Source organism: Schistocerca cancellata, chromosome 4 (genome assembly GCF_023864275.1).
Source record: "Schistocerca cancellata isolate TAMUIC-IGC-003103 chromosome 4, iqSchCanc2.1, whole genome shotgun sequence".
NCBI lineage: Eukaryota > Metazoa > Arthropoda > Insecta > Orthoptera > Acrididae > Schistocerca > Schistocerca cancellata.
Window position 1 is genome coordinate 474,322,823 of NC_064629.1, and position 20,672 is coordinate 474,343,494.

Genomic DNA, 20,672 nt, shown 5'->3' on the forward strand with positions numbered 1-20,672 from the left:
TTACCACTTCAGTTGATGGTGGTTGAAGATGAAGTAGATCTCCAGCTGTTTAGAATCTTGGCAGTTCCTTTGTTGACACTTAATATTATAAAAGTTTTGTGTGTTGTGTTTTATACCTTCCACCCTTGTTGATGGTGAAGTTCTGAATGGCCTTCCCTTTGCAGTGGAAGATTAACATTCATAAATACATTAAGGTGGTTATTATGTGAATGTCTATATGATTTACTAATTTCCTTGTGAGTCCTAAATTTTGAGAGCTTCTTTCACTCAGTGATGACAACACATGTACTAACAGTCCTTGAGAAAGAAGGCATTGATTGCATCTATTTTAGAGTCAATGTGTGTTACCAGTTTTGACTTATGGCAGTGAGACTCAGACTTATTGGGAAGAACATTCAAATACCAAGTGTTATTTAGCTGGAAGTGATAAGACACACATTTGGATGTACTAGGAGAGACAGGAAAAGAAACAAATAATAATAAAAAAAAAAGACAGGGGAGATGACCCAGTGGAAAGTGGGTAGATGACATTTGGAGACATGCAAGAACAACATGAATGTGAACAGCTGGGTACTGTACTGCATATACAAATGTGCAAGAAACCATTATCCAACAGAAGATGTCAATGCTGCTGCTGCTGATGGTGGTGATGCTGATGAAGCTGTGAATTGTTCAGTTTAATATACTTCTACAGAGTAGTTTTCAATGATGCTTGATACTCATATGGAAGAAGAAAAATAAATCATTGAGCAGAATTCATGGGTTACTGAGAGATAGGTTATAACAGCAGTAGTCTTACAAACTAATAAATTTGAGTAAAAATCTCTCGGTGTACATGCCATGTCAATTCAGGATAAAACTCCAAGCTTTCGACCACTACCTTCATGGTCGTCGTCAGGGCTAAAACTGACTGTCATAAACTAACGAGGCTGCCACTTTTATATGCAAAGGACAGCTTCTGATTGGCTGGAATATGTCATAGCAACAGCGATATGGTGTGTTGTGAAGTGGTACAGTCCTGAAGACCATGTGATGTTGACCAGCTGCTGTGTCATACTGTGCCATGTGATGTCATTTGGACATGGCCTGGAGGGGCATGGGGTCAGCTCTCCTGGCTGTTGTTGACATTGAGATCTTTGAGTCACTAGCTCTCAATCAGGTAGCTCCTCAATTGGCTTGTTGTGACTGAATGCAACCTGGTCCAGTCCTCCCAACAAAGAAAAATGCTTGGCAGTGCCAGGAATTGAACCACAGTCTTCTGCATGGCAACCATCTACACTGACCACTCAGCTGCAGAGGCAGACACACTTCTTTGGGGCGTGCTTGAATTTACTTCTTCGTCAGTTGACTTGAAGCTACTGTACTTTCCTAGAATCTGAAGAGCAGTACCATAATCTGTGATGATTCTCAGTCCAAGGTATGATACTCTGTTCCTCTTTAAAAATTTTCTCAATTAATTCATGAATATTGTTTAATTCTCCTTATGATCATACTTCTGTTAATAAACATTGGTTTGGTACTGTGTAAAATGCTTTTTGGATAGACATCCTAATTATGTTTGAGTTCAGAATGTGTCCTAAGTTATGACAACAGGTGGACATCAATTAAATTGAGTGGTAGATTTGTGGATCAGATCTGTTACCATTCTCATAGACAAGTGGGGCAGTAGTTCCATATCTTCCATTGTAAAGAAACATCTATTGTAAAGAAATGAAGTTCAGCACTTCTGCTTCTGCTTCTGCCTCTGCTTTTGCTGTTGCTTTGCTACCCTCAGTTGTGGCTCCTGTATCATTCATGAGAGCCTAAGCACTTACTTTGATGTCACTGACAGCCTTCACGTATGACCAGAATTTCTTTGGGTTTTGTGGGAGGTCTTTTGGTAAGATTCTGCTGCGACAGTCATTGAAGGCTTCATGCATCACCTTGTTTTACACCTACTGTGCAGTGGCCATTATTTCATTAGAAGTTTCTTTGCAGATCCTTAATACTTAAGGGATCAGCTTCATCGTGAACTGTTCTAATAGGTACATATGTATCCAGTTATCTGTTTTCCTAAACTTGAGCTGCAGTTCCGCAACGTATTCACATGCAGGGCCAACAGTTTCGAGCTATTCCTTTAGATATGACACTTCTGCCTCTTTACGTAGATTATTGAAAAGTCTCTCTATTTGTGTTAGTTGCCCTTTGTATTCTGGTGATAATTGTTGCTACAACTGCCTAATAGTCACTGATGCCAGTTTCAACATGGACATCCTAAGAGAGATCACGTGCATTTGTTGCCATTGTATCCAATGTATACCTTTCCTTATTTTTTTTGGTCTAGGTTGTTGTCAAAGAATTCATTTAGTAATGTTTCACAAAATGTCTTATTACACCCAACACTTACAAAACTGTAATTATCCTAACTGATTGTTACATGATTAACGTCATTCCCAATAATAACAGTACAATTTGGGAACATACATACTAGTGAGCTGAGAGTTTCTCTATATCTTTCAGTTACACATGTGGTTCAGTCTGGTGGTCGTAGAAGTATGCAATTTTAAACTTAGAAGTATCCTTAATAACAAGTGTAGGCCAAGCAATTTTGCATGTGGCTTCAGTTTCTATATCTGTGGATTTACGTGTGTTGGTCATCATTTCAGTTTTTAGCTCAGGTGGTTGCTGTGTTTGCAGACAAATTTACTGGGTATCAGTTCCTCTTGTTGTGCAAATAACTGTTTCTTTATATAAACCCAAATATTTTTCGGCATCTTGGGCCATTGCCAGTACACATTCTTTATTCAGTTCTGTAAAATCTAAATGAATTTTAAGTAATAATTATTCTAACAAAATTAGGTGTGAAACCAGTTTTTGCACATTACCCTATTGTGTAGGATGCTCTGTACACTATTGGATTTTGGTAGCTTGTAATGTGTAATTAAATGATATGAATGTTATTGTGAGTTTTGTAGCCAAGTTACCAAATCATTTTATCTCTTATTTTATAACACTGTTTTGAGATTACTTACAGTTCGTTTCCAAATATCCTTTTTCATCTGTTTCCTCACCTGTTGTAGAAATGCAAAGTACCCCCCGCCGCCTCTGCACGTACACATGCACGCGAACAGGGCTGGACACACAGAAGCAATATTTGTACTGTGTTTTGTAAAGTGCAAAAGTATTATTTGAGAGTGAAGTTCAGCAAAATATGTGCACTTTCCTACAATAGGTGAGAGAGCAGATAGAACAGGATATTTCGAAACAAACTGGAAGTAATCTAAAAATATAGTTACAAAATATTTTTATACAACCAAATTACATTTAGAGATAAAATGACTTGTTAACTCACCAACCAAGCTGTCAATAATATAATTTAATTTAACAAGCTACTGATATTCAGCAATGTACAGAGGATCCTACATAATCTAGTTATGTAGAAAAATTAAGGTAATGACAACAACAAGCAAAACCTTTTTTTTTTTTTTTTTTGGACCTAATTTTGTTACAATAATTATTATTTAAAACTTGTTTATATTTTACTGAACTGAATAAAGAATACCTACTGATGATGCCACAAAGGTGCTGAAAATTGTTGATGTTTGCATAAAAGGTGGACCTGATACCCAGTAATATTGAGACTCCTGTCTGCTGCAAGAAATACACCAGCTCAGTTTTCCCATTAGTTTATCCTTTTGAGTAATAAATACAATTTTTTTCTGAAAGGCTGAAAGGAGGATGGTTTTATTCAAGATTCCAATACACTATATTATTACCCACTCTTTTGGCTACAAAAACGTATTTTTCAACGTAATTCCGTTCAATGTGACAGCCTTATTCCACCTTACAGGGAGGACTTCTGTGCCCACATGGTACCACTCTACTGGTTGTTGCTGCATCAGTAACCTCCCCATCATCTACATACTGCCCCCCACAGAGCACGTCCTTCATTGGGCCAAACGGATGGAAATTGGAAGATGTGAGAATCGGGATGTAAGGTGGATCAGGAAGGACAGCCCAGTGATGTTTTATGAGCTGTTCTTAGGTGGGCAGTCTTGTGTTAGGCCTTATGTTGTCATGGAAAAGGAGAAGTTTGTTTGCATTTTTGTGATGACAAATACACTGAAGTTGTTTCTTCAATTTCCCGAAGGTAGCACAATACACTTCAGAGTTGATCATTGCGGGGTGCGGCTTTGTACTTTTTCTCTGGAGGGGAGGTGGTGCGGCACCATTCCATGGATTGCCATTTTGTTTGTGGCTCCAAGTGATGAACTGATGTTTCATTATCAACAGAGACGTCCAGTTGTGCAGTGAGGTTGATTGCCTCAAAGGAGTGTGTCTGCACATTCCAACATTGCAGGAATGACAGCTGTGTGCAGCCAGCTGGCATGTGGGAGATTGGACAGGATTACATGATCTTGTTGTGATGATGACAGACACCTCATCCAACAACTCACCATGCTTTCGTTCACTGTCAGGTTTCTGTAGACATTCTGCAAGTGCTTATGAATATCTGTGATGCTCTTGTTTTTGCCAAAAGAAACTCAATGACAGTTCTCCTCTTGGAATGCACCTCCATTACAGATGCCATTTTGAAGGCTAAGTACAGTGCCACCATCAGCTGGAACTTCACGAAACTATAGGAGCTGAAATAGGAACGCTCCACAATGTACAACTACACATTTCACATTTTTCAACCAAAACTGGGTGAGAAAAAAAAAAGTGTTGCATTACTTATTGAACGTCCCTCTTCTACTTAGTTTTATCCCAGAAATTTCAGTTGTATCTGTTTAGACCGTTAGTCAGCTTTCCATACCTTGGAGTGTTGCATGGTGGATCGGTGATGGTTCTCATAGGTATAGTTAGTTAATAATAATGCCCACTGTTGTGCCTTCTTATCAGGATGTTTCGATTGGGGACTGAACAGTGAAATGAGGGGCCCATGATGGGCGATCAGGCAAAACTTTGTGTCATAGACATTCATGTGAAACTTACTGACACCATATGTGATAGCCAGCGTTCCTTTCTCAATTTGAGAATAATTCCTCTCTGCTGCATTTAATGTTTTAGATGGAAATGCAATGAGCTATTCCAATCTGTTGGCATATTTTTGGGACTCCACGGCACCAGTGCCACAATCTGACATGTCAGTGGCAAGCATTAAATGTTTGCTAGGATGGAACATTGGTCAACAAGGGGCTGATCTAAGGCCCTTCTCAAGTTGCAAAACAGCCTTCGTATGCCTCTGACCACACAAATTTAACACCTTTACTTTGCCAAATAATGAGTGTAGTTTTCTGAGGTTCTTAGGAGCTGGTAAGTTAGTGACTGTGATCACATGATCCTGTGTGGGTGTGAGCCAATCTTCGCTTAATGTATCGCTTAATGTATGTCCCAGGCAGTTGACACTCGGCTCAAAGAAACTACATTTGTCTAGGCGACAATGCAGCCTGTGTTCATACAGCCACTCTAACATCATTTGTAGGTTTTGCAGGTGGTGCTCCTATGTGACCCCAATAATTAGTAAGTAATTAACACAGTTGGGGATACCTTGGATGAGTTGTTCAGGGTACCTAGGAATATTGAGGGAGTGTTTGCAACCCCAAATAGCAACCTGTTTTGATGATACATGCTGAATGGCATATTAATCACTAAAATCTTTTTCACCTGATCAACTACAGGCAATTGAAACTAGGTGTCAGTGAGGTCTATCTCTGAAAAACTGTGGCCTCGTGTCAATTTTGCAAAAACAGTGGCCTCTACTCAATTTTGCCATTAATTCCTCCAGCCTAGGAAGTGGATACACATCGATATTTGCTTAAGTGTCAACAGTAGACTTAAAATCACAAATTCTAAGTGATCCATTTGGTGTCCTAACTATGACACTGGGTGTACTGCACTGGTTAGACATTACAGGGGATAAACTCCCATACTTGCAACTGATCTAGTTATGCTCACACATGGCAAAAGACACTGGACGATCTCTACAAAACTTAGGTATAGCAAATTGCTTTAAGGATACTTGGGCCTACAACCCTGTTGCACAGCCTTGTAGGTTCAAACAGCTTCTTAAATGGTGCACGTAATGTATGAAGCTATGTGAATGGTATCACAGTTGAAACTAGATTCAACTGGTTCTGAGTTTCAAAACTGAAAAGTGCAAACATGAGTAAGCCAAAAATGTTAGTTCTCATCCAAGGATTGACTACTATCAAGGTTAGGTGCAGAGCTATTTTGATACTTGGCTCGGACTATTATCTGAACTTGCAATGGGATCAGCTGGCCTTTGTGCATCACCATTTTATGCTGAGAGGACCTCAGGTATGGGGAGCCAGTATGTTGGTACAAGCCCTCGTTAATCATAGATGTAGTTACGCCATCATTTCATTAATTTCCAGTTGCAACATGAGCCTCTGCATCCCATCTGTTGCCGTATGTTGTGTGTTGAAGGCCCATGATATTGAAGCATGCCAGCTGAGGCAGACACTTGTTAGATGCTCTGGTTTTCAACATGCAAAGCAGATGATGTCATGGAAGGGGCAGTGATGCTATTGATGCTGTGGGCCACAATCGGGACATTACTTGATGGCATGAACTTTATTGGGATCCTTTGACAACAATGGGGAGGAAAACATTTTATGAGCCTCCACTTGCTTTGGTACGTGCTGATGGTGAACAAAGCACATCTGTCAGTGTGCGCCTACTGTCAATGAGGCCAGGGTATTGCTAACTACTGTGCTACTGAATGCCATGTCGCTGGACTGCTGGATGAATGAGTGCTTGATAAATTGGTTGATGATGATGATGATTGGAGGCCATCAGTTGATCATATGATTCAAAATCCTTTGTACTAACTTCTTTGTCAGCAGCAAGCCATGTAATAACATCACGAATTGAGGAATCTGCATAAGATGCGCCACACAGTTTACAGGAAACATCACACTCGTGTGCCAAGCCATGCAATTCAGCAGCCCACCCTTATGTTGCTCAGCATATTGATTAACCTTGAGCCTAGTTGCAGCGAGATGGGTTTGGTGACTGTAATAGTCAGCAAACCACAAACAATAAATAAACTCATACTACTGGGGTCTGAGAGTGGGGGTGGTTCTTGCATAGCTTTTTACTGTTTAGTATGAGAAGACAGTAGGTGTAGACACTGATGCTCAGGGCCATTATTTGATTTATCTTCGTGTGAAGACTAAAACAATGTGAATAGACCTTCCAACTCTACTTGGCATCATTGAAATAAGCAAATGGTGGAGCAGAAACTAGGAAACTGTAGCTGTTGACTGTTGTTGGTTTTGCATCAGTTGTAACAACAATTTCTCCTGTTGCTTGTGTAATTTCCACTGTTTTTCTTGCTGTTGCTGTTGTCATTGTTGCTGCAACTTCTGGTGCCACGACTTTGGAAACTAGGGCTTCACTGGAATAGTTGCACAGTGAGAAACTACTCATCACCACTTTTCTATACTACTTTATATAGTTTGAACACAGTTGATGACCACTTATACTGGTGGTAATGCAGAGGCAGTGGAACAAACAGGTAATTCCTGAGGTTGATAGCAGAGTTCACAAAGTGAATGGCTAACAGAAAACAAGTCCACACATAGCAAAGCTGTTTTAAACATATACGACAGTCCAGGGGGCAATCCAAATAATAAACAAAAATCAGGCAAGGTCAAAATTCTACTGTTCAGTAATGCATAACTGAAGTCTTCAAAGACAAACAAGAGACTGACTTGTAACAGCCAGGCCACGATATGCATGGGCATACATACATCAGCAGCTGGTGTCAGGCAGCTGCTCACTGTGGCAGTGGTGCTTCGCATGGGAGCAAACTGTGACAGTAGTGTGTTGTAGCCTGGGTATCTGTGATGTGTTCTCGCTATCAGTACTTGGTGTAGTGGCAACTCCTGACACCGAATGTAACAGCAACACCAAATGTAGCAGGAAGAGGTAGAAGGCACTGCATTAAGACTCATCCAAGCTTTCCAAGTGATTTATTGTTTCCAACTACAGTGCCCCTGGTCCTCTAGATCTTCACTGGGTCCTGCAATGCTGAGGACACCACTTTGCTGTCTACAAAACGGCTTGGTGTGGGATGGCTGCCTCAGCGACCCATGCACGCACTGCTGTGAGTCGGCCTTGTACGACAGTGGAGTTGCAGCATCATCAGGATGCCGGCATTTGACTCAGCGGTCTGCAACCCTGCTGACTCAGTGCCGCTCAGTGTGAGCCGCACGTGGCCAGCTGCATGCTTCTCGCCAGCGTGACTAAGATCGCAGCGACAACAAGCACCTGCAATTCAGTGTCCGAATCTGCAGCCCTCGCCTCGGGATGCCTCCGGCATGTGTTGGAAGCCAGAACGCCTCTCCACGGTAGCGAGCTGTGGAGTGGCACGCTGCTGTCTGGCTATGGACCCCGTGTCAGCCTCAGAGGGTTGAACCAGTGACCTGCTGTGGACTGGAATGCTGGCGCCCCATCTGCTGCTGCATGTAGCTGGTGGTGTGACATGCCCCACCATCCAGGAGAGCTGCCACACTTGAATGAAGCTCGTTAGAAACCCGTACCTATTTATATGCGGCTGTGCACCTCTGTTTTGCCATACGTGCTGCTTTGCGTCATGTACTCATAACACACTAGGTTGGCCAGTGCGCCCCTTCTGCCTGTGATTTGCGACATGAAAAACTGCTGTGTATACTGTTGCAGCAATTTGACGGCCCTGTGGCCTCTATTCTACTTTGCAACTGTTGGTATGCATAATTCACTGCAATCTGGCCCGCACCTGGCTGTAACTTGTGCTCAGAATGTTGCACAAAATTAACTTTCCCATTTCCTAAATGGTGGTGCCGCTACATCCGGCTGGGTGGGAGTCTGAATCACTATCTGATGCTAAAAGTGCCACCAGTCCTCTTATACTGTCAGCTGTGAGCATACTTCAGTGACCATTGTTAGCTGTGACAGTGGAGCATAGTTTATTTTGTTGAACAGACATCTTGGTTTAATTGTCTGAGTCACAAGGAAGGTACAAATATAGAAAGAAAAAAAAAACCCTCAAGCTAGGTGCCAATGAGGTGGATGGCCACAAGGCAAAAATGTTCCTTAGCTGGCAGCCTCTGGGGCATCTGCCATGCTTCAGTTGTATAAGGCTTTCTTGGTAAATGTCATAGATGCTCATGGGATTGTAGCATAAAATCTTACCAGAAATACTCATGACTGGAATTGGGTGCCATCAGACAACACCTACTCCCACCCACAAAGAGAGCTCAGGTGATTAGCCAAATTGAGAAGATGAATTAAAATGATGATAACAGGGAACAGGTTTGCCATAATACCTTCATAGCAATCAACATGGCGGCAGGACCTTAGAAAAGACCTCCACTTGCTACATTCACATAGGTGTGGAGGGAGTTGCTAAGTCTTTAAAAGGTGTAAAATGACTTCATAATGGTATGCTACTTGCCACCTCCAGCAGTACACTTGAAGAATCAGTAACCCTTTAGATGGAGAGACATAGCATATCTTCAAGGCATTGCCTCCCAGGACTTCGGCCACCAGTAACAGGTAAACAGGTAGACGGTAGACGGCAGGACAGGCGCCACAAGAGGTCCTCCTCGCAGGGGATCTACTTCCCTCTGCTGAGTCACTATGCCAAAATAGATCGTCAAGTGTACATGTGCACACTGGGTATTGATAGTGGCACAGTTTCACTCATTGACAGTTCCCCACCAATGCTATGGGCCATCTCGTGCCAATTAATCCTAGCTCGTCAGTCAGAACCCAGTAGGAGCTACTACAGCAGCACTTGGAGGACCTCTCCAACACCAACACCAAAAAATATCTCTGACCATCTTCTACTGAGTACACGCTACTTCTTTCTCATGGGAAACTTGGTTGGATTAGTCTCTATGTCCTATGATTGTAATTAACATTGTTGTTTCCAGACACCTGCCTGATAGAAGACTGAGAGGGTTTTGTATTAATTTTTGTGAGAAGAGGTTTTTTTTTTGTCAGTGTCCTGTTGTTTTGTTAATAAGACTTTCTCTCATTGATCTGAAATGTGTTCTTTCTTAGGCATCTCACTATGTGAGAGATAGCACCACTAGCAGGGACAACCACGTCACACCAAATGTGTAAGCTTCTAAGGAACAGTAATAATAAATTAGTCAACTATTCCATAATGACCAAAGTCCATAACACTTTTAATTTTAGTGAGGGGTAGTTAACTGTATGGATATAATAGAGACGGTTGCCAAAGAATTACAAGGAATGGAAAAATGTGTGTGTCACGGAAGCTAAAAACTATGTGATAATAGTAAACTGTATGTTGGAAAATATTATAACAAGAACATTTGAGTTTAAATTTCAGTACACCTGTATTACATCATCGTATTACTTTGAAAAAGTATGAAGTACTGTCTTTTTGAATCCCATTGTAGGTGATGCACACTGCAAGAAGATAGATGTAACCAAGAACAATAGAACTTCATTTCTGATATGGAGGATGCTCTATAATGTTAGTTTCTGAATAGCAACTGAACAGCTCTGGAATGAGTGCAGCTGAAAGACAGTTCTGATCTGATGAGAAACTGAACTGCTGTTCTTGAAAGTACAGTTTGAGTACACTGTCTGTCACACTAAGGAAATACTGCCATTGGCACAGTCTGTATCTGCTACAGTATTGATGTTTGGGTTCTGACTGGCATGGACTATGCTCTTATGAATGGCACTTGTTGCACACTGATGCTGAATAAGTTAACTGGAACTGAAACTCGCACACTCAGAGACTGACTAGTGAGCTGCTGGGTGGTACGTTATAAAGCTGTCTGGCAGAGGAATATTGAGAAGCCGTGCTTGTGTCTCATGGCCTGCAGAGGCGAGCTAGTGCTGGCAACAGCAGCTCTGTACTTCCTTTAGATACCACAGGCATGATGAATTGCGATTGAATTGCAGCTGCCTTTACAGGGTGCCAACCTGGGGTGGTCTGCTGTGCACTTGGTAGCTGGATTGGAAGGTGTCGGCTACGAATAACTCATCCCTCTTTCATATGGAGAAGATAGATATGTTGTTGGTGGCTGTGTTGTAGGTGACAGCTGAGCACGCAGCATCCCTTTCTCCTACGCAGGAGATGGTGGAGTCATCTCACTGGAGCTGGCAGCAGCAGTAACCTAGATGACATCCATAGTTTTTGCATCGATTCTTTCACAAGGGAGAGACAGTGAAGCCATCATGGGGAAGAAGTGCCTCCTGGAGGAGGGAGCGTGTCCTGGCATGAGACAGTAGATCAAGGAACAGGTGCTTACAGCAGGGAGCACTGGAAGCAGTGTCAAAGGCTGGTGGAACAGAGCTAGCCACAAAGAGAAAGACCCAGCCAGTGGAAAACAGAGAGGGGCAGACCTGGGAAATAAGAGACATTCAGGGTCGTCATCAAAAGAGGAATGTCCATGCTGCCGAAGCCGATGTGACCTGATGAGGCCAGGCTTGTGGTAAAACTTCCACAACCAGCAAACCGGAGTGTTAGATAAATGCAACTGAAGATTTGTGAGGCTTTGCAGACCAAAGTCCCAGAGTAGACATGCGGCACACCTCGAGAAGGTGCCTGTGAGTGATGAAACGTGTGACACATTCTTCATTGGGATGAAGCACAAGAGAAGAAGCAGGACTCCAAGGATGTAGGCTGAACATCAGCAACAGGCAGAAAGAATGGCTGAACTGGGCCGCGGAGGACAGAGTGATGTCACCCTCCAAACAAGAAGGTAAGGTCACAAAGAGGACAGGAGTTGAAGACACAAGAAGCATGAGGGCAGGGCTGATAGAGGAGAGTGTCAAGTAGTTCAGCGGCATGCTGACCGGTGGCGAGAAGGGCACCAGTGGTAGTGGTGCCTGAAGAGGCGATGAGGGTGCTGGCGATGCTGGAGCCAGTAGAGGTACTGTGGCTGTCAGTGATAGTACCAGTGATGCTGGAACCAGAAGAGGAGCCTGTGCCCATGGTGAGAGCACAGACAGTGTAGGAGTAGGTGGCACAGGAGTGGGTGGTGCTGCAGTGGGAGGTATCTCAGCCTGTGTGGCCAGTAATGAAGGGGATGGCGGTGCAGGGGGCATGGGGGCAGAGTCAGAGGTGATGGAACTGGAGGTGAGTGTGCTGTAGGCAGTGGGGTCGGGAGAAAATGTCAGGAACAGCAGAAAGTTAGAAGAGACGGCCCAGTTCGGCAAGGAAGGCTGGTCAGGAATCCAATGCATTGTCGAACTCTGAAGGGAATGGGGAGGGGGGGGGGGGGGGGGAGTGTAACTGAGTCCTGGTCTTGGGGAGTGTTAGGACAGGCAAGGTGCTGTTGAAGTTAGTCGGTGGTGCACAGAAGCGAATGCTGTCCTGGGTGAGACGGTGCAGCTGCTGGTCCCATAAGTGGATAAGCTGCAGGAACAATAATTCTGATGTGGAAGTAGCCAAAGAAAATGGGCAAGCAATACCACTAACAAAACACAAAAGATGATCCAATATTGTCAAGAAGCAAGAGAAGTTGGAGCGTGCAGTGAAACAGCACAAGCAAAAACACAGAGACAAAGAAATGAAGCTGTGCTAGCACTACACAGAAATAAGGCAAAACAAGTAAGAATAATACATAGAATCACAGAATGTGAGAGAGCAAAAAATGTGAACACACAAAAGGCAAGGATACCAAGTAAGCAGCCAACTACTACTGGTGGATGCCAGAATGTGTGACAGAACCACAAAACACCGTGTGGAGGGTACATGAACACCGAGGGGAAAACTACCTGGTTGAGCACAAGATACTGGGGATGAAGGACTAGAAGCAAAACAGTCCTCATACAGACAAGAGTGCTACGGAAAAAGAAACGTTTACCTCTTCACCATTTTTGGATCCCATTGTGGGTGGTGCATGCTACAAGAAGAGAGATGTGCCCAGGCAACCAAGAACAATAGAACTTTGTTTTTGACAAAGAGAATACATTGTAATGTTAGGTTCTGAATAGCAACTAACAAATGCAACTGAAATATTGTCATAATCGGATGAGAAACAGGACTACTTGAGAACAGTTCTTGAAAGTACAGTAAGTGCAGTAGAGTACACAGTCTGATATAGTAAGGAAACACTGCCATAAACAAAGTTCATATCTGCTACATTATTGATGTCTAGGCTCTGACTGGCATGTTCTGTGCTCTGATGCATGGCACTTGGTGAATGTTGATGTTGAACTCCCAAATGGGGACTGGAATTTGCACACTCGCAGACTGAGTGGTGAGCTTCTTGGTGGCGTATTATAAAGCTGTCCAGTGAAAGAATACTGAGAAGTCATGCTTGTATCATATGCCTGCTAGAGGTGATCTAGTATTGGTAACAGTGGCACTGTGGCACCAACAGATGCCAGAGTAGCTGTCACAGGCAGGATGAGTTGTGGGTGCTTTGTCAGGGGGCTACCTGCAGCTATCTTCTGTGTGGTTGGTGGTCAGATCGTAAAGTGCCAGCCACATTTACTACATTCCTCTTTCCTATGGAGGACATGGTGAAGTAATCTCACTCTGTAGTCAGCAGCTGTGTCCTAGGTGACAGCCAAGGATACAGAACTATCCATTGATTGATTTATGTACTTTATTCTTTGTGTAATCTTTTATGAAGAATCGCATAAGCATCCATAATGCTGTAACTGCTTTCGACCAGCTAGTTGGTGGTCGTCATCAGCCAGTCAGTAGATTAAAAAGTGAGACAGTCATTATAGAATCTATAAAATCTGCTGAGTGGCCATTTACATAAGGATAAAAGAGAAGAAAATCATACCAAAGGCACATGCTGCAATGGTTTCTGTTGCACTGTAAACAGACTGAAGATAGAGATCACGGTTTTGCAGTCAGATTGAAATCCCCTCTTTGTCTATTAATGCGTGTTTACATTCGTGAAAGAAATATCTACTTCAGCACAAATTTTATAGTTACATTCATTAGAGAAATGTGATATGATTTTTCTAACTGGTTTTAAGGAAGTTTACAAAATTTAAAGGTGGTTCATAGACATATGATGATGTCGATTGACTATACAAGGAAAGTACTGGCTAGGAGTATTTATGATGTATACTACACCAGTGTAGCAAAGGAGTAAAAATAATTAATTAGTTGCATTTGTGTTCCTTAGTAAAAATCAGTATGAGGTGCTTGAAGGCATGTAGGTGGTGTTATGTTTGTCAGGATGTGTAGCTGTTAAAGCACTGTTATCCTGTAGCATGATGGACTGGAGATGATGAGACACAGCAGTTGGATACTACAGCTGCGCACTAGTGGGATGCCAGGAAGGCAGTGCAGTGTGTGTTATGTGAGCAGTCCATCATAGATGTTCAAATACATATTAATGGAGATTTTTTTCTGTCCATTTCATGTTTTATGAGGTTCCTTTCTTCTTGGAAAATCCAATCTATATATTTCATGGTGGTAAACATTCTTGGTTGGTAACTTATCTTTCTTTTGTAAAGTTCAAAAAGTTCATTTGTTTGAATAATTTAGTTATGTACAAAATCGACTATTTTTTAATCTTATTCAGTATTGTGGGCAACCAGTCACATAATGCTGAGTTCCTTCATTATTTGTGACTGCTCTAAGGAAAGGCGAAGAACCCTATGGATACTTGAGTAGAAATAAGCACGTTTATGCCACAGAGGATGACAAGATTAGGCATTTATAATAATGTTGGTACATGTTGGTTTCCTGAATATTTGAAAGGTTTACTTGCCATTTTTCTTGCATATAGTGAAATCACAAACATTTTTTTGTCCTTGTTCTGTTGTCCAAATTATGACTTAGTCTTAGTTTTTGTTAATAAACTAAACATTTTCTTAGTTAGATCCTCAATCTGTGACTTTGAAATAATTATAGAATTGTCTACTTTTCTTTTGTAACGACTATTTATCAGGTCAGATTTTTGTCTGGAGAAGGCTTTTTCTAGGTTTTTAATGAAAAATCTTGGTAAAGTTCCCCACAAGGTAATTTTCCATGACAAGCCCTTCTTTTGTCTGTATTAATTGCTAGTGAACTCAGCAATGCTTTGCAATAGCTAAATATGTATGGGAATTATATATATGTTCTGCTCTCCCCTCCTCTCTCTGTCCACCTTCTCTTCTCCGCATCTCTCTCTGCCGCCTCCTCCCCTCTCTCATATGTGTCCATCTCCTCCTTCCTCCTCTGCATGTCCATTTCCCTCCCCCTTTTTGTCCATTTTCTCTTCCTCCCTCTTCCTGACCTTGAGCATTGTTTTCATTTTATAGCCAGTGAAACCTTGATTGAGGACAGACGTTTCTTAAAATAAATGGGTAAATCAGTTGGGATCATTTGTTTTTGGGGTATGAGAAATATCTCCTGCTGTTGGATCTGTGAGGATAGTAGCTTCAATGACAGTATTTAGCATAGTTTTAATCTATGAATGGGTAGGATTAAAAGGTTTTGGACAATTCAGGTTCTGTAGAAGCATTCTAATCATAAGCCAGTAAGACATAAATTCAACTTTCCAGTTTTCTGTTAAAGCTGAGAGTGAGGAAGGAGAAAAATAGCACATAGTTTTGTATACAATTTTTGTTTGAAATTGTATATAAGGAGAAAGACTATATGTGGGAGAAACAATTTGTCTAATGGTTGAAGTGCTCTCCTATCAAAATGAAATCTGACAGTAAGAAAGAAAATGTAGTTGCACAGTTTCACAGCACAGCATTTTCTTTCTTATCGTCAGTTTTAAAAGAATACCTGTACTTTGTTGGTAAAAAAACACAGCTTTTGTCTGTCTGGACATTTACTAGAATATTGTTTAAAAATTTCAAGTAAATCAGTCAATAAATGTGTGAGGTGGTCGGTAGCAACATTTCCCCCTTATGTAGTATACATGGTGATTCTTGTTAATGTTTGAAAACCCCCAAAGTGATGTGAATGATGCTGAGACAAGTAATTTAATGTAAGGCACATGGGGCTGCAAACGTTGAGAAATATCTGGAAAGTGGATGACAAATGTTGAACATGTGACATTACTGGATGACATACCTTGCCTCGTGCAGTAATTCAGCTTATTGGTCTATCACACCTGATCATCGCAACCCAAGTCAAGTATTTACATCAGTGTGGCTGCAGGCCTATGTGCGTGGCTATAGCTTGAGAGGATCGGAGTTCAAATCTTCCATGTGGCAGGAAGTATTTTGTTAAAATTTGGGTTAGACTATTATGTGTTTGCATGAGGTAATATTTATTATTTCATTTACCAGTCTCACGGAGCACGGTGGTTTATTGTAAAGTACAGTGCAACAAAAAATTACCATATTGCATCACAAGTAAATGAGTATAAGCTTTCTAATTGCATTGCTACCAGTAAATGACCTAAGTTTTGTTTACTAAATAAATTCTGTAAACAAAAGGAAGATGAGACAAAAGGAAAGAAACACAAACTAAGAACAGATTTTGCTTGGTTACAGCAAGGACAATAATTTTGTGACTTTTATGTTTACAACATATCAAATTTATAAAGATGTTTGAAAAAAAAAAAAAGGGTAGCCTAGCAGTGCAATGTGCAGCTCTGCCCTCTACCAGTGAAGTTAGGATCAACAAGTCCAACTGCTGCACATGCATCATCTGGTGGTCTCACATGTTCAACATGTGTCATCCACTTTTCAGGTATTTCCTGACATTTGCGGCCCCATGTGTCATGTATTAAAGTAATTGTCTCAGTGTCATTTATGTCACTTCATGTAAAAATTTGAAGAAAGTGAGTCAAGAATTTTTGGGGATCTTTTCTAACAACTTTGCCCATTTATGCAGTACATATATGTTTATATATTGTGTATATTTAAAAAAATGTAGCCTATGTAAGTAGCTGGCCACTTCCCTGTCTGCATCTCTAGACATTGCAGTCTGCTGTATTTGTGAGAGGCTGGATGGATTGTCTCCCAATATGTAGTGGTTAACCAGCTATGTTGAACCTACTATCATCCATTTGGATTCATGTGATGCTTGAGAAACTGTGGACTCATACTTTCTGCTTCCCTGCATCATTTACTCATAGACAAGGGATGTTTGGTCCTGTCCATGTTGCAACTTTAATGTCATGATTCACCATATTTAATGTGATGATATGGCTTCTAGGCTACAAAACCACTTGTTAAATAAATTGTTTACAAGAGCAGCCAAGTGGTTGTTATTCAAGATATTATTAAATTTTATAATCATGTTTCTTTGAAGAAATGAAATGTGTATGCAAGTATATATATGTAAATGAACATTTTCTTTGCTGTTTTAATGATTCTGAATGATCAGCTTGTTATTTTATGTGTAAAAACTGTGTTAAGAATGTAATTTCATTTTTCAAAAAGTGAGTAGTGCATTTTATTTGCTGAAAAAAGTAAATTACAATGGTACATGTAATAAAAGAAGTTACCTAATGGTTGTGGTTGCAATATAGTTGTGATAAATTATGTCTCGGAATGTTTTATATATTTTACCCTCATGATTCTGTTATGTATCATGTTTATTATTGAGTTTTCATTTTGAAGTTAGTTTTCATTTGACACCTAACATTTTGCTCACATAGTCAATCCCAAATTCATGTATAGTGTGTCAAAAGTTTGGGTAGTTCTAAATGCAAAACTCTTTCCAGATTGATGAGGATGTGACAGTCCAGCTAGAAGATGGTACAATTGTTGATGATGAAGACTTCTTTCAGACCGTTAAGGAGCAGTCACTTCTTATTTTACTTAAAGACGGAGAAGATGCCATCACAGGTATAAATGAGCTCTACATTTATTGTATGTATCATGAATTATGTAAACCAGTATGTGATTTGGTTCAAATCTGGAAAATAGCTAGGACACACTACTTTACTAAGGAATAAAATTTTATAACTTTTGAGAAATTTATATGAGAAACACATTTTCCTTTTCTGTGTAAGTAACATGTCTATGGAGAGTCATCTACCTATAATATATACTATTAATTGAAGCCAATTCTTTTTGTAGATATCTAATACTTTTGCATAATGAATTCAGCTTGTTCTTCAGGAAGATTATTTTTCTTCTGAAAGAATTGGGTGTGTGATCAGCATTTTGTGGAGAAGAGCTTGTAGAGATAATTAATTATGTGTTGTTTCTTTTTTGTGGAGGTGCTCTCTGCACACTGTTGTGCAGAGATGTGTGTGTTTTGTATGCACAAACATTATTCTGAGGTTTTCTTTATGTTGTTATTGACCACATATTTTACTATTTGTGTTATATTTAGTTTTGTAAATATATTATTGAAGCTACAGTCGAATGAAAAACGTAGCTCCCTTCACTGCTCATTCTGATGATGCTGGTCATGTGGTTGAGAATGTCAATTCGGTAGAGAACTTCATTCAGCAGAAAAATAGTTTGCTTGAAGTTGATGATCTGTCTCTATGGCATGTAAGTGGTGATAAATATTTTTAGATACCTCCTTATTTTGAAAGTTATATATTTCACTGTCTCAGGTTGCCAAAAAGCAACTGAGACTTTACTTGAAAGTGTCTACTTCACCAAGAAGAATTGCCCACTTAGCATGGTCATGATAATTAGTCAAGATGCGATGGCACAGAGGGGTCTCAGAAACCTAAGACATGGCAAACGGATAGTTAATTGAAATAGAAGGTTCCAGAATTCAACATACAGCAGCATACTTCTTCAAGCATATCAGGTCAGTCATGAAGTATCTTGAATGATACAGAATAAATTATTATGCAATATAGCACAAAAATTCTGCTGGAGAAGGAAAAAAGCAAGCTAAGATTTTCATAAGGTTACACTGAAGACATTCAGGTCTTTGAACACAACTGTTCAACAACCTCTATTATTCCAAAGCACTTGCCAGGTGTAAAATTCCTTTAGTAATGTTTAGTTTTGTGTTTTCCTGTTGCTTATTATTGTATGACATCCTTGTTTTTATGTGGGGCAGTTTACTTTTTTGTATGACTTTTGTAAAGGCTTACTAAATACCCATAAGTTTAGCAAAAGGCATTTAACCCCCGATTCCTGAATCCTACATACATCAGTAAAATCAATTTTTTTTTCTACTGTGAGTGGTAGCATTGAGATAGTCAAGAATAGAAATCCCTATTGCATGACTACAGATAGATTAGAATTCCCATAGCTTTATTTCTAGTTATTATCTCGCCCCCCCCCCCCCTGCCCCCTCCCTTTTTCTCTGTCTCATTCTTTCACTCTTCCTTCCTTCATCTGTACCTCTGTCTTTCTTCATCCTTTGTCTTTTCCTTGCCTCTTTATCTTCTGCTGATTTTGCTATATGCATTGCTCCTCTGTCAGATTTGTTTACAGCTTTCGTACACAATCATGGTATTCTTTGGATGATTGTACACACTGCTCTCAACATAGCCTATGTTACATCACTCTGAGCTAGGTGCCTTTAAGACACTCAGCTAATATTTAGATAAAACAAGATCCAATCACGCTTCTAGCAATCATCATGTAGATTTTCCATAACTTCTCGAAGTTATCTCACTTAAATATAAGAACTGTTCCTTAAATGAGTCTATCAGCTATTTTCTCCCATGTTCTCCTCTTTTGACCTAATGCTCTCTCTCTAGATGGCATTAACTTAAATAGGACATAACTTTAACTAGCTGGCCTCTACAGAGAAATGCAGTTTCACAGTCAAATGTTTTAAAATACAAGTTGAAAATTATTTTTAAATCTGGTCAGGCAAATACAGAATTGGTTCTTTATATAAACACTTGATTATTTTCATCCAAAGTTACTCATCAGGACTGGGGGCGTGCTTCATCTGTTATTGATCTCTTTGTTGAGAGGAAGCAAAATAATAAGGAAACAAGAAGGACCATCTGCACACATTTTTGTGCTGTTAGATGTTGAAGCATTTTTTTTTTCTTTTTAATTCACCTATTTGCTCTTCTCATGTCTTTCTTACAGTAATCATAATCTCCTTCAAGGGACCAAGATTTCAATTATGCATATAGTCTGTGGCATATCTTATACTTTCTAGTCTGTCTTCACTCTTTAAGTTATTACATTAACAATTCTCCTGTAATCTCCCCTTGTCAATTGATTGTCACACATTTAACATGACCATTATCATGGGTTTTCAATTTTTTCCTGCTGTTGATGTGTATTCATCTCTGCATTATGTATGCAGTGTTTAAGTGAAAATGAAGTTCATTTTCATCTGTGTTGTTTCATGGTAATCTGTTGTATGTAAAAGCAAAAGTAACCTACAACACTAGTCCTGTTCATCATGTTTACTGTAAGTGCAATGGTTTTTTAATACCTGTAGTTAGATACTTAAATTGCCTCTAAGCACGTCTTAGTGTCATTGGCCAGACAGAGAGTAACTGCATGTACTGTGTGTGTATCTCATTGAGAAGCATTCTTCCAAACTGCTGCAGAAGGGTACTGCAACTGCCTATGTTGCAAATGGTAACATATTCTAAGATGGTGATGTTGTACTTAAATAAATACATTTCCTAGGATAATGTGATCAAGGAGTCAAGATGAAGAGATTTTTATGTTAATACGAGGTTCATTCAAGTTCTAAGGCCTCCGATTTTTTTTCTAATTAACTACTCACCCGAAATCGGTGAAACTGGCGTTACTTCTCAACGTAATCACCCTGCAGCCGTACACATTTTTCACAACGCTGACACCATGATTCCATGGCAGCGGTGAAGGCT

At 40.3% G+C, this 20,672-nt stretch overlaps 2 protein-coding genes across 11 annotated transcripts in view; one reads left to right on the forward strand and one right to left on the reverse strand.

Annotated features, from left to right (window-relative positions):
- Positions 1 to 20,672, forward strand: part of LOC126183424 (DNA fragmentation factor subunit beta) — a 437,040-nt gene that overhangs the window by 369,649 nt on the left and 46,719 nt on the right. For 4 of the 10 annotated variants that reach the window (XM_049925379.1, XM_049925389.1, XM_049925390.1 and 1 more), the window contains one exon: positions 17,616 to 17,739. The exons of the other annotated variants lie outside the window; for them this stretch is intronic. In XM_049925379.1, coding sequence (XP_049781336.1) covers positions 17,616 to 17,739 — 124 coding nt within the window. The remainder of the gene's footprint in view (positions 1 to 17,615; positions 17,740 to 20,672) is intronic. 10 annotated transcript variants of the gene reach the window in all.
- LOC126183423 (uncharacterized) overlaps positions 1 to 20,672 on the reverse strand; it is a 281,164-nt gene that overhangs the window by 214,862 nt on the left and 45,630 nt on the right. The window lies entirely within an intron of this gene.